We start from the raw sequence: 15,239 nt of genomic DNA, 5'->3' as shown, positions 1-15,239 counted from the left end.
TTAATAATTTTAGGACTTCTGTACATGAATGACTTCTTCAGTTTTAGGCCTTTAACTCTGCTCCAATTCTCCACTAGTTGTGGAAAACATTTACATATATTTTTAAATATTCAATACTGATGCCATGGTTTTTACACCTCTGTGAAACCAAGCAGGAACCTGTGGGGCTGTCCCGGGTACAAAAGCCCCTCATGTCCCCCATTTTTTGTTTGTAGAAAAGAAGCTTTAGTCTCCCAGCCCTTCTCTGAGTTCCAAAGACCAGACTCAACCAGTTACTAATTAGGGAAGTGAGGGAATGCAGAAACAAAGGAAAAGTAGTCAAGATCAACAGTTCAGCAATAGTTCCTCCTCAAGTGATATATATATATAACAATCTGACATGTATCTTTAAGTTGTTCTGCAAGATCGAAGACCCCCGCCACTGCCCAGGTGGAGCATGGTGGTATACCCCAGACTGGTTGGAAACAGAAAGTTGATGATTAAGATTCCTGAAACACCACCCTGTTACCTCACCATGAACCAGTCAGAAGAAGGTCCATGAGATGGCCATGCTCCTATGATCCCCTCCCCTAACACTGTCTTTAAAAACGCTTGCCTGAAAGCCATGGGGTGTTTGGGTCTTTTGAGCATGAGCTGCTCATTCTCCTTGCTTGGCACCTGCAATAAATGCTGCAGTTTCCTCCACCACAACCTGGTGTAAGTAGATTGGCTTGGCTGTGAGGCAAGCAAGTGGATCCAAGTTTGGTTTGGTAACAAATGTATACCTGCATTTGTCGTTTTGTTACGTTCATACAGGAAAGGTAGCTTGGAAGCCTAAGAAATCCCTGAGCCCCCAAACTATCCCTTAAGATGATAGATGTCTTCTTCTAATGATCTAATATTTGGTTTACGGTGGGTATTGTAGGTAAACAATTTTGTTCTGCCTAAATCTTTGAGGACTTTTCCTTTGATCTTTATAATTGCAGTGCCTGGCACATAAAATAAGTATTTGTTGAGTGAATGAATAAAAATGCTTTGATAAGACATGACTAGATGATGGTGGAGGTGGGGATACCCCAGGTATATTTTCAGTTACTGTGCCTAAGTATGGTAAGCTCTTGGAATCTGCTTCCACAAGCCTCTTTCTCCCCTTTTTTGCAAGCTCAGGAAAGATTTCTTATGTTATAGGTTTGATTCAGCTTTTCTCTATTTTTGTTTCTCTTCCAGGAACACTCTTTGCTGACTTTATTCCTATCTCCTCTTACTTTGTTTTGACTCCCTTATCCTTTCACCTGGCATTCTGGAAAGGCTTCTCAAACCTGCACTTCCAGTAGGTGATGGGATTTTCTGCACCACGAATTGACCTGTTTTGGTTGTCGCTGCCTCAAGCTTTGTTTTAGTGGCTCCTTTCCCCACAATGGCACCTTTCATGACAGCGTCTTCCTTTCCTCTCCCTGCCTTTTTGCTTACAGCACTGTTCCTGCTTATGCCTTCTTCCATCTCTTCATGACACTAAAACATTTCCTTGAAATATCTTTTTCTCTAGTCATTGAGGTATACTTTTTTAGAGATGTCTTTTTCTTCGGAGCCTTCCAGATGTTATTTCTTTTTTCTTGGTATAAATTATGCTTCTATAGTTACACATTATTTGATGGATTTCTTCTTTTTCTCAAAAAATAACCAGATTTCTTTTCAGATCTGATGCTTAGAAGCAGATAGTGTAAATGAAAGACTCTTATTCCCACTCTCTGTTCAGCATATGGTGAACCAATAATAACCACCCTTTATTGCATCCAGAGGCCAGGTCAACGTGCGCAAACAGCTCCAGGCCAAGTTTCTGATGGGTCTTTCTCCAAGGGAACTCATCCCTCTCTTTCAATTGCCTTATTCTTTAGGAGTCTTTATTATAGTAGTTAGGTATATACACACACACCCTACACATACCACATCCACATACATATATACACCAAACACATACCACATACACGTATCACACACTGCATACTCACACATACATATTCACTCAGTACATCATACACACACTCACCACACAATACAATGCAACACATACCACACATTACACATGCTACATGCGTACACAGGCATACACACATATACTACGTGCCCTACGTGCCACACCCACACACATACCACACCACACAAAACCACACAACTCCCACCCACTCCCAGTGTGGCCCGTTACCAGGGGACTTCTCTCTGCTCATACACCCAGCTCCTCACTTGTGGGACTACACATCACGTTATATCCTGAGTCCGCTCCTACATCCGGACCATTTTTCCCCTGGGACTTGTATTCTTTCTAGAAAGTAGCTAATGAGGCAGAGTCCATCCTCTGCTTGCCTCAGAGCCTGGCAGCATCTAAGGATGAGCTTCTCCTCGATGGGTGGGTCAGATCAGGCTTCAGACAACGCCTCTGTCTCACGTTTGTTGACAGTCTGTGTTTTGCATGGTGCAGAGGCTCCTAGGCGTAGCGTTTCTCAGTGCGGCTCCGTCTGTTTATAAGTAGTGTCTATTCCTCTCTGATTCAGACGTTAGGTTGTCTGTCAATGATGGTTTTCAACAGTAGTGAGAGTTTTCATTTTTTCCCATATTTTTAAAGAGAGAAAATGAGACAGGTGGTATTGAGGGCTGTTAACCAGGCACAGTCTTGAGCTGGAAGTCCATCTAGATTTTTTGCATAAGAAAAGGAAAACAATCTGTCTGGCAGAAGTATGAGAATGCATTTGGGATCCTAGTTAAAGAATCAGGTATGAAATATACATTTATTTAGTCAGGTGCCAGCTGTATGAAAAATCCCTTTCTTGTTTCCCATAATATTTCTGAAACTTCTTAACAGTGCATAGAGGCAAAATATCATCATTATGCAGGGACAGCGTGTTATCGCTTTTTTTTGGGGGGCAGATCTTTTCTAGGTCACCTGCTGCTTCGACATAGCTCTGAACAGTCTAGCATGCTAACCATCTGACTCCATTCTCCTAAGTCGTGAGAGAGAAAACGGCTTTGCAGCAAATTATGGCAGGCATCAGCATTTAAATGAAAGGAGGGACAGGCTTCCCTCCCACCCTTCCCTTGAGAGGTGCAGGGATGGGAGGGTTTTGCATACCCAGCACACGTGCTCTGAGGGCCTTTCTCCTCACTCTAACCCTCTGACAACCAGTGAGGTTACCGTTTCATTTCCCACTCATTGTATATACCTCCCCAGTGCCGTTATTAGGTACTGAGTACTCATTCACTCCTGGCATAGTCACCATACGCCATGAGCTCTGGATAAACTTACAGAACAAATCCCATCTTCCACCATTCTCTGCTCCGTGCTGTCTCTGGACACAAGCTCCAAGGACTCCTTGGAGTCTTCATCGTAAATCTTAATTATGAAAAAGCGATTTTTAACCTTTTTTGGACCTTTGAGACTTGTATGATGTATTCTGGAGCTAAGGAATGGATAGTTTCAGAACAGTCCAATCACAGAAAACAATCCTCTAACACAGAGGTCTTCAGGTGGGGTCTAGGGACTCCTGGGGTCCCTTGAGGCCCTTTCTGGGGAGGGGGTGTGGTCTGCAAAGTCAAACCTATTTTTACAACAATGCTAAGATGTTACTGCTTTTTCTCTCATTCTTTCATATGGTGTTTTCCAGAGGCTACATGATATGCCTCTGTTTCTCTGACACCAACTGGGTATTCAACGGTCCAACTCAATCCTGACACTGACTGTCAGAGTTGGTATGGACTTCACAGGTTAACAGTTCAGTCCCACAAGAATGCCCACCTCAGACACCTGCCACAAATGGGGAGCTCAGGTGACCCACACTTCTGCCTGGCTGCCTGCAGATTTGGGAGCTCCCACAACCTTCCCTGCCCCTGTTTGATAATTCATTAGAACAACTCACAAATCTCAAGAAAACCCTTTACTTATGTTCACCAGTTTATTATAGCCGATGCAACTCAGGAAACAGAAGAGAAGCACAGGGCAACGTGTAGGTGTGCACACATGGCTCCCATACCCTCTACAGGAGCACCGCCCTTCACCACTTTCATGTGTTCACCAACCAGGAAGCTTCTCAAACCCTGTTTAGGGGATCTTATGGAGGTTTCATTACATTACATTAAATCATTGGTCATTGTTGATTGAACTCAATCTCCAGTCCCTCCAGAAGGGGTGGAGCTGAAATTTCCGACCCTCTAATCACAAGGTTGGTTCCTCTGTGTACCAGCTCTCACCCTGAAGCTACCTGGGGGCCCTCCAAGAGTCACCTCATTAGTATAAACACAGGTACAGTTGAAAAGGGCTTCTTAGGAATAACAAAAAGTGCTTCTCTCACCCCCATCGCTCAGGAAATTCCAGGGGTTTTAGGAGCTCTGAGCCAAGGATGGGACAAAGATTAAATATATGTATTTCCTACTATATCACACATATAATATCATAGCTGACTGATGAAGAAACAAAGCAATCATTTTTTTTTGGAAAAAAAGTTACTTTTCATAATGTATGTTATTTCTGTTAATATTTTATTACTGTTATTTAAAATAAATTAATAAAAATATTTTTAATTTCTCAATTTTACTTTCCAAAATGGTAAATAATTCTAGAGATAAGTTAATCCACATAAACAAAAGTTCTTTGGGAGCCTCGATATTATTTTAAAGTGTGTAAACTAAAAAATTTTAAACTTCTCCTCTAAAATATGATGCCCAAATAAATCCCAGCTAGATTTGCTCATCCATTGTGTTTATTCCTATGTTTATACTCCCCCAAAGGGCCACAGTGGCACATTTAGAGGTCCAGGCGATCTCAAATCCTTTAACTGAGGGGCAGGGTGGGCATTTGACATATTTATTGGCCCTCAAAATCCCCCATGCGGGACGTGTCCTAAAAAAAATGCCTTTGGTTCCAAAGCCCACACTTGCTGGCTGTGCACTCTGATTACTTCCTGTTCACTGATGAATAGCTCCTCAGATTACTGTTATACACTCTGCAATCCCAGGATTTGAAAGTAGTCTCCTCCTCGGGTGAGACCCTGAGAACCCTACGAGGCCTCTGGGGGTACGACTCATTTGGGGACATGGCCCATTCAGAGCAGCCCTGCTCCAAATGGTACTTCCGCAGTGAGCATCTCTGGAGTTCCCAGGGCTCTCATTTGGATCCTTTTCCTTCTCAGCTGCTTCTCAAATCCTCAGGCTTTTCATCCTCTCTTATATCTCCCCCTTGTCTAACCTGCTTTCAGAAAAGAAATCTGAGAAATTCACTTGTACCGAGGTAAATGTGACCAATAACTCTTGCTATATATCTTCTCCCTGGAATTCTTATATTTTAGTTAAACGAATGTGCCCTGCCTTACAGAATTTTAGACATGAGAATGTGAATGGTGGTAAAATGTTATTGGTAGTGGGAATTTTCTGGTATCTGGTAAAGCGCACCAAGAAGGGAATTGCCTGACTTCTCTCCCTCTAAGAGAAGCCCTCGTTCACAAAGCAGCAGCTGCAGGGCCGCGTGTAATCTGCTCCTGAACACCCCGGTTAGGCGTGAAGCAGACAAGAATAGTGGCAAGTTAGAGACAGAAGGGAATTAAGACCCTCAAGTTGTGATGCCCTCATTCCAGAGCGAGACCCCACAGTGCAGTTCTGTACTCCCAGGAACTGTGTGGCAGGTGTGGAGAGGGGAGAAGTGACCTGTCTTAGGCATTTAGATGGGAAAAGAGGGGAAAGGGGGTGGGTAGGGATACCTGTCCAGTACTTTAAAGGGTCCTGTTTAAATCATGATATCTAGCATTATTTAGAACTCATGTATCAGACACGGTACTTAGCACTTTTCTTCCTGATCCAGTATAATTCTCATGAAACACTGACCTCATGAAAAAAGAAACACTTTCATCTCCATTTGACAGATGAGGAAATAGAAGCAGAAAGAAGTCAAATAACCACCTTGCAAGATCTCCCAATAGAAAGTGGGAGAGCAAGGATTTGAAGCAGAAACACTGTCTCTGCAACCTGCTGCCAGTATGTATGCTCTCCTGCTCTTCTCAGGCCAGGGTTGATGTAGGAAGACAGCGTTTTTGTGACAATGCTCAACTTTTCCAAGGTACCAGCTAAAGTGCCCAGAGGAGTGTGATGTTTGTCATCATTTTATACATTGGTAAATACCATACATGGGCTCATTTCCTCTGTGGTGGATGGATGACGATGCCTTTGTTATAATCATCTCACGCTTCAAGTAACAAGACTCTCCATTAATAGAATTTAGAGCACAACCTTCATCTGAAGTACGTTCTCTGCTGAATGGGCACTGAAGCGTGTCTTACCTGTTTGTAAGCTGAGACCTGAACAGCTCAATCCTGAGCACAATTTATACCATGTCCTGGCACCTCAACTCTGGGGGCCACCACATCATCACTCCTTCTCCAGGTTTTCTATGCTTCCTTCTTTGAGTTTAACCAATACTATTTCCCTCATTCTGACTGTGGCTTCACTCAGCTTTCTTCTCTTGGAGGCACATCCTGGGATTGCTTCCGCTAACACCTCTCCAAGCTGAACAACAAGCTTTCCCACCCCTGTGCTGCCCCCACCAATAGCTCTCCCGTGAGAGGGCTCCAGCATCAGGGCACCTCTAGGGCTACAAAATGAGCCCACCAGGTCTCCAAAGTAACAGCATAGATGAGGCTTATGCTGCCTGCAGTAGCAGACGACCTCCAAATGCAGAGTGAGTCAGGCTGCTTTGCTCTAAAGACCCTGATGTGTCAACACAGCCTCCATACTCATTATTGCAAGTGGAGAGACAGACAGTGTGATCTTTTTTTTTTTTTAAACATCTTTATTGGAGTATAATTGCTTTACAATGGTGTGTTAGTTTCTGCTTTATAACAAAGTGAATCAGCTATACTTATACATATATCCCCATATCTCCTCCCTCTGTGTCTCCCTCCCACCCTCCTTATCCTACCCCTCTAGGTGGTCACAAATCACCAAGCTGATCTCCGTGTGCTATGCAGCTGCTTCCCACTAGCTATCTATTTTACATTTGGTAGTGTATATATGTCCATGCCACTCTCTCACTTCTCCCAGCTTACCCTTCCCCCTCCCCATGTCCTCAAGTCCATTCTGTATGTCTGCGTCTTTATTCCTGTCCTGCCCCTAGGTTCTTCAGAGCCATTTTTTTCTTTTTCTTTTAGATTCCATATATATGTGTTAGCATACGATATTTGTTTTTCTCTTTCTGACTTACTTCACTCTGTATGACAGACTCTAGGTCCATCCACCTCACTACAAATAACTCAATTTCATTTCTTTTTATGGCTGAGTAATATTCCATTGTATATATGTGCCACATCTTCTTTATCCATTCATCTGATGATGGACACTTAGGTTGCTTCCATGTCCTGGCTATTGTAAATAGAGCTGCAATGAACACTGTGGTACGTGACTCTTTTTGAATTATGGTTTTCTCAGGGTGTACGCCCAGTAGTGGGATTGCTGGGCCGTATGGTAGTTCTATTTTCAGTTTTTTAAGGAACCTCCATACTGTTCTCCATAGTGGCTGTATCAATTTACATTCCCACCAACAATGCAAGAGTGTTCCCTTTTCTCCACACCCTCTCCAGCATTTATTGTTTGTAGATATTTTGATGATGGCCATTCCAGACAAGGTAATCTTAAAGGGACTTTTTCGTGGCTTCAGCCTGGAGGTGACACAATCACTTCTGCTCACATTTCATTGGCTTGAACGAATTATATGACCCCATCCAGAAGGGAAGAAATATTTCTGCCAAGCATTTAAGGTAAGGTCACACAGAATATTCTGTATGGCTGACTGACAATTCCTTGGTAGAGGCTCCGATGATATGATTTTTTGAAGCATTTCTAAATGTTTCATTGCATGAGCTGCTTTATAATCCACTTGTGCTGGATTAGCTGTCAAAAAGGGGATTTCCTTGGGAGAAGGACTTTCTGAATTCACATTCCCATGTGCTTATTCCAACAGGAATGCTGGCTTGGGATAGCATTGCCTTTCCATGCTTGAGCTTCTTGATTTATTAAATTAGGTATTCTTTCTTTGCTGCCTTTCAAGCAGTCCGAATTGTGAGGCAGTCATAGATCTCCACTCTATTCTGAAGCATCAGCAGGGCAGAAAGGAACCTGCCACAACCTTGGCAGCTGTGCTCCTCTCACACTCTCCCCCACATAGGCTGTCCTCTGTTACTCTTCTTCCAGACAGAGGAAACACAGTAGAACTTGTCATTTGTGCTAATCTGAGCACACATCTCCACTGTGAATTGTGCTACCCTGGGGCTTCTGTTCAGAGATCAATGCTGGGCTGACATGGGAGGTTTGTGATCCTAGTAAAATTTCTTATAAACGTGCATGTGGTCTTATGTCCTTCAAAACAATGGCACATCTTCATTCATTTGACTCCTGGTCTCTGTGGCACTCCTTGATGCATAGTTAAATTCACTTGGTAGCCCATCTACCCATCTAGCCCCGACCCCAGCTCTGCTTTACTCCTAAGGCTAATCAGGAACTGGGTCTGGGTCTTCGGTGGTGAACAACCCTGCAGATCCCCACTTCGTCAGCCTTGGAGCTCACATCCCAGCTAAATGGCACCTACGTCCTACCTGACTTCATCTTCCAGGGGACCTATCACCTTTGGGAATTCCGAGGCAGTCCTGCAGGTGCTCTAATGAGAAGAGGTCCTTCTATGGGAGGAGTTTTACGATCATTTCTGAAGGGCACCATTGGACTGTCTTATTCTGGATCCATGTTTCTATTTGGCTTTTGCATGGGAATTTCCACAACTGCAGCCAAGGACTGACACATTGCCTGATTCCAGTAGCATGTCACTAGTCTCTAAAAATCCACTCCCGGCCCGCCTCCCACGGCAAGAACCATGTTTCCTGTTATTCACACCCTTGTGTGGTCTCGTCTTGAATCCTGGCTGGTGTGTGGCTCGTGCCTGGTCAATGAAATCTGGCAGAAGTGACACGTCATGACTTCTAAGCCTGGTCCATAGGTATCCTTTCAGCTTCTACCCCGTGTTCTTGGAACCCAGCTGCCACCCTCCAAGGAAGCTCTGGAGACACCCATGTGAAGAGGAGCTGAGGAAGCTGTCTTACAGTCCTTGCTAAGCTCCCGTGGTCAGTGAGCGTCACCATGCCAGCCACGCCATTCAAGCTATTCCTAGACAAGTCCCAGACATCATGGAGTCCACGTCATGGACCTTGCTGTGTCCTGCTTGATTTCCTAACCCTCAGAAACATGAGGGGCAGTAAACTGATATTTTAAGCCACTATCTTTTGGGATTATTTGTCACATAGCAATCAATGACCAGAACAGGGGACCCTTGTTTACGTGAAAGATGTCCTCCAGAGGTGTCCAGTGGACTTGGTGCCTGGTGTGTGGTGCACAGTGGGTTTGAGATCCTATTTCCTGAGGCTCTCATATCTGGAGGGTCCTGAAACAAGGCCTAGGACAAATGGTTGGCTTCCCAGCCAGTGAGGAGATTTTCCATTTCTCAGTTACAGACGATGCAGTTTCCCCAATTCCAGGCTTCATTCAGGCAGTCCAGTTCCGTGCTCGAGTCCTGAAGCCTTGACCGTCTCAGAGATGTGACAGCACGGCACCTAAAATATCACATCTTGATTCCCACTATATTCTGCAGAGGTTCAGCTCCCATAGCCTTCCAGCCTAAGGATTTGCTCTTTATTTCTGGCACGTGAAGGTTTCACCTTCTGCCTTTATGATAAGTTATTAATTTTTAAAAATATATGTTTTTTTCTTCTGGAAGTTTTAATTTGGGGTGGGGGTGAAGGTGGGCTGCAAAGGAGGAGTTCCAGAGGCTGCTCCATCTGATATTTTAACCTCATTACCTTATCTTCTTTCTGGAATATTTTTGGTTATTTGCCCCCTACGTCGCAAGACTGTGCTAGCAAAACCATGACTGTGCTAACTCTTTTAAAAGATGCAAATTCTTTCAGAAAAATGAAACTATGTCGTTGGTTTCTAGATGATTAAATTCATAGTTGTAGTCTATTGTTCCAGGATGGCTCTGACAATTGAAATTCTATTAGCTGTGGGGACCAGCAATGGCAGTCACAGATCAGGGAGGCACCGTCTCTGCCCAGTCTGGTCTTCTTTTTAACAAAGAGCTGTGTCCTTAGGATCATGACCGCTCATAACCCATATCCACTGTAGACAACGGCTCATGGAGCCAGGCTGCTCTCATGGATCTCCTAGATAATGTAGAGGGTTTTTTCCCCATTTATATTTTAATAAAACTAGCAGATGGGAATTCATCTGTAACATTCAGCAAGGGAATTAATATACTGAAATGTGGCCCTTTGACAGTTGCTCAAATGAGTATAAGGCTATCAGGGCAAGTGAATGGAGGAAAAAATAATTATAGAAGGAAGGAAACTGGAAACAGAACTGAGATGATTATGTAAGTCCTTTGAGAAATGAATAAAGGACCCTCTCAGAAGTAATTAAGTCTCTCTTATATCCACATGCTGCATTCTGGCTTATACACTTAAACACGTCTCCGGTTCCACTGCATCTCTGCTCAAAGACATCAGTGATGACCCAGTGCCCGCATTTATTACACTCCAGCTCCTAGAGTTGGTCTTGGGTCTCAGGTGCTTCTGCAATCTGGCCTCAGTCTACCCCTAGAATAGTGATTCTTAACCTTGGGTGCATTTTTGAATCACTGGGGACATTTGTAAATTGTGGGTGCCTTCTCACATACACAAAAATAGACCAAATATTATAACTCACATGCATGCTAATTATATCATTGTCTATATACTATCATACCCACCAACAGACTTCAATGATAGAGTTGAATTTTGAAAAGATCATTTTGGCTACAGTGTGAGAAAAGATATTATAAAACAGCAACAGAAGAAAGTACAGCTGGGAATGTAAGTGAAAAAGTAGATTGGAGAAGTGGGAGAGCTTCAGATGGGTATCTGAAGCATTAGACAATTAATTAAATTAATATTACTTAAATATATACAAAATGTTAGAACTCTGGTGGGTTCTGAGCGTAAGGGGAAAGAGAATGTATAAAAACAATACGAAACAAAACATCCACCTTGACATCAGGTGGTTCACAGTACAGTGAGAGAGAGGATATAAACAAGCAGCTGTAACTGAAGTGGCATAAAGAGCTACAAATAAATTATAATGGGGGAATAGAGATCAGATCATGTGGCGATGTTTGTGGAATAATTAATAATAATACTGATGCGTGGGTCCCACCCCAGTGGCGCTGATTTAATGGGTCAGGATTACCAGGCATCAGTACTTTTGCAAAGTCTCCATTGACTGGAATGTTCAGTCAGTGCCAAGGAGTGTGTTGTATGGTCTTATCCACGCTTCCGGGCTGCTGTGGGGAAATGGAAGGGACACTCCTCCAAGAAGCCTGGGCTCAAGTCTCAGATTTCCCAACAATGACAGCAGAGGATAGAGCTAACATTTCTTGAGCAGGATCTGTGCTGAGCATTTCATGGACATCTTCTTAGTGTTTCTCAACCCTGGCTGCATATTAAAATAATCTGAGAACTTTGAAAAACTACTAACATCTTGGTTTGGCTCCAGATCAATTAAATCAAATCTTTGGTATGAGTCTGGACATATTTTTTTTTTTTTTTTGTAACTGCTCTTGCAGTTGATTATCTGCAGGATGTTGAGAACCACCAGCTTTGGAGTCCACTAGGTGATCATATTTTTATAAACCTACTGACTCCTTTACGGAGTCCCTGTTCCCTAGCCAAGCAAGCCTGTTTGCCATATCCTGAAAACATCACTAAGAAGACCCACAGGCCAAGGAGAGCTTCTCAATTATCCAATACGAGGTCAGGTAAAAAGGTTTTTCTCTTATTGGCTAAAGGACTTCTTTTCAAGCTTCTGATTAGTCTGTGAGGCTCCAGTATAGGAAGCACAAAGAGCACATTAGTCACTAATAGTGGAATCTAGAAATAGGTACTTTACATTTCCTCCCTCTGTTTTCTCTTCTCTACCTGAAGGGAGGCCATTGTATATTTAGTTTAAGGATCTTGGGGAGAGGGCCAAAATAACTGGGGATAGTCCTTCCCATACAAACTTACTGAACTTTTCAAGTTTGGTCAGAAAGTAGCCTTTCTAGGTATTCCAAGTAGGAAAGGTTTTAGATAAAGGGAATGAGACTTAAGAGGGCTTAGGGAAGCTTTGGCTTGAGTTCATAAAATCAGAAAGCACCCGAGTGGCTACAAAGCACCTGCAGATGACCTTAGTTTGCCCGTGGCACCAAAGCAGGTGGTTTACAGGGGCTCACCAGGAGCCTGCAAACTTCAAGAATCTTCGGAAGCACCAGGAAATCAGGTAACTTCCAAGAACTTGCTTAGAAGTTGCTGCTGATAATCGCATGTTTGCCATCTGCTCGTGTTCTGGTAGAACTGCCACTGGAGAAAGTGGTTTCTCCTTCTCAACTATCTTCCAGATTTCATGTCTGTACCCCTCAGTGGCAGAATGTGACCTGGAAGTAAATGGGGAAAACAATTCTGGGAAATGCAGCCTTCTCCCCTGTGATGCAAAGCAAAACCTGGAGAGAGGCAGTGATGACATGGAATTAACAACAGACAATCTGACAAAATGAACTCAAGGTAAGTCAAGACAAGCTTATTTGGGGGAAGACTTACAGGGGGGAAAAAAGAAGATGTGAGAAAAAATGTGAATGGGAAAAAGAAAGAAAGCTCAAGAAAAAATTTCTCTTGAAAGCAGAGTATGTAGCCAGCAGGAAGGTGCCCCCACGAGGCTCACAGAGTGACTTTCCTGTGGTGGTTTGAAATCTATGGTTTAGTCCTCAGCACGGCAGATTCAGAAATTAGGTTTTCAATCTGTAGCCACCTCCCCCAAACCTCCCAGCTGCCTGAACAATCTATACGAGAGACTTAAGTAGTCATCAGAAGGTGTTTTCATGATCATATAATCAGAGAAAGAATTGGTGGCTGGTCTTGGAGACCCCTCCAAACTGTCCTAGACCAGTGTGTGTTTAATATCTGCACCCGCACGAGACTTCTGTTCCTCAGGGCTTGGTACACTGTCTGTTTTGCTCACCACTCAATCCCTGGCACTTAGCATAAGCCTGGCGCATGGTAGACGCTCCATGAACTTTGATTAATTGAATGGATACATAATCATCGTGAGGCCTGATGACGTATCCTTGATTCAAAGGACAGAACACTACACTAGTGACCTGATTTAGTACTTCTCTCTCTTGGTCGGTAGTAGATACTTAGTTCCATGGTTTCTCTCCTTTTATTAAAAAATTTCATATTGTCAGTCTTTTTGAATCTACAGATATATATGGATATATATGATATGTGATATATAGACATATAGGTATAATATATATCCATATATATATGATATAATGTATCTGCATGTATTAGAAACTGTATCTCTGTATATTATATATATTTCTCTATATATTATATATACAGTTATAGATATATATTATATAATGTATATATCTAATGTATATACATGTATTATTACATATTATATTATCATATTACTATTTAGAGGATTGCATATTACTGAATAATCTATAACAAAGTAACTGTTTCAGTGGATCTAGAAGACTCTGCCTTTTTCCATCATGGATCGGTTTAATAAATTTAACTATTAAATGGAAACCTTCTTTCCCTTTCTTTTACGTACGGGGCTTGGAGCTTTGTGAATGTCCATCAGGATTTCCTACATGCAGATGCCAAGAAGCTCTACCAAAGGCATACCCTGCACTTGTGCTCTTCCAGCACTACCTGGCCAGGGGTCTTCCAGAGGGCTCCATGTTCCCTTCTATAGCCTGTTTTCTCTGTACTGACTCTCTAGGTGGATTAGACCAAGCTCCTCAATGTCCCATTGATTGATTGATTGATTGATTGATGATTGATGGAGGAAGATCAAAACTTCAACACTGGATTGTTAAGCTAGGGCTGACTAATAATTTGCTGAGCAACAGGTGTGGTAAAGATTGTTCTTCCTCGCTTCCCTGGCTTTGCTTATGCTGTGCCCTTCATATGCAATACTGTGAGCTCCTCCTGCCACCCACTGTTTAATTGAGTTTAATTCTCTCTACTTTTTTGGGAGTGGTTCATGGTGTTTCAAGGAGCCTTCCCAAACAACTCTGTCCTACTTTGTTCTCTTTTATTCTAATCTACTCTGTACAGTTGCCTATACTAGTCATTTTAGTGCTAATTATATTCCATTATACTTTTCCTAAATTCCTTCAACTTTGTGTGTGATAATAAATTCTTGAGATAGAGGAACATGTCACATATTGGGGAGTGTGTGTGTGTGTGTGTGTGTGTGTGTGTGTGTGTGTTTGTGTGTGTGTGTGTGTATTCCCCCATAGTGCTTAGCAGAATGTTAGGACCTGTAAATATTTTATATTCATTTTTCATTTATTCATTTGTTCATTCATTTTCTCAACAAATATTTATTGAATGACTACTATGTGTCCAGGTCCTTTTCTAAGTTGTTATAGAACAAAAATCCCTGCCCTATATTTTAGGGAGTGTAGGCAAACAATAAACAATAAACTCAATGCATAAGTAAATTATAGCATAGTAGAATGTAACAATTGCTATGCAAAAAAAAGGAAAAATAGAACAGTGTGAAGGAAGTCTCAGGAATTCTGGGATCTAGGGCTGGTGGGTTGTATTAATTAGAAACCCACAAGCAACTGATATTTGAGCAAAGATTTGAGGAACACGAGAGAGTGAGCCATGCAGACATCTGGGGAAAGAGCTCTCTAAGCTGAAGATACAGCATGTGCAAAGGTTCTGAGGTAAGATTGTACCTGGCATGTTGGGAGAACAGCAAGGGGTCCTTTGGGCTGGAGCAGAGTGAATGAGGGAGATAGCAGTAGAAGAAATCAGAGAGGTAATGGAAAAGCCAGATCATGTAACCTTAAAAGGTCTTTGTAAAGCTTTTTGGATTTTACTCATGGTAAACTGGGGAGTCATAGGAGGGATGTGAGCAGTGGCATCACCTGATCTGATTTTTATTTCAAAAGGACGTTTCAGATTGCCAAGTTGAGAGTATTCCAGGGACCTAAAGAGAAGAAAACCTTCTCTTTAAAGGGTCAGATAGTAAACATTTTAGGCTTTGTGGGCCATATGATCTCTGTCAAATCTGTTCATTTCTGTGCCATTGTAGCACATAAATAGCCATGGACAATATGTAGACAAATGGGCCTATTTGTGTTGTAA

General features: G+C 42.5%; 1 protein-coding gene and 1 long non-coding RNA gene across 2 annotated transcripts in view; one reads left to right on the top strand and one right to left on the bottom strand.

The window, feature by feature from the left end:
- Positions 1 to 12,390, bottom strand: part of NPSR1 (neuropeptide S receptor 1) — a 74,566-nt gene extending 62,176 nt beyond the window's left edge. The window contains 2 exon segments of the mRNA XM_073810151.1: positions 3,278 to 3,431; positions 12,299 to 12,390. Of these exon segments, the coding sequence (XP_073666252.1) occupies positions 3,278 to 3,431; positions 12,299 to 12,390 (246 nt within the window).
- The window catches only part of LOC117313605 (uncharacterized), a 165,165-nt gene that overhangs the window by 132,669 nt on the left and 17,257 nt on the right, over positions 1 to 15,239 (top strand). Inside the window, exon 7 of the long non-coding RNA XR_012334030.1 lies at positions 12,464 to 12,626. This is a non-coding gene — a long non-coding RNA (uncharacterized lncRNA). The remainder of the gene's footprint in view (positions 1 to 12,463; positions 12,627 to 15,239) is intronic.

This window comes from Tursiops truncatus, chromosome 9 (assembly GCF_011762595.2).
Source record: "Tursiops truncatus isolate mTurTru1 chromosome 9, mTurTru1.mat.Y, whole genome shotgun sequence".
Lineage (NCBI taxonomy): Eukaryota > Metazoa > Chordata > Mammalia > Artiodactyla > Delphinidae > Tursiops > Tursiops truncatus.
The sequence above is the reverse complement of the archived record's forward strand: the minus strand, read 5'-3'. Positions and strand labels throughout refer to the sequence as shown.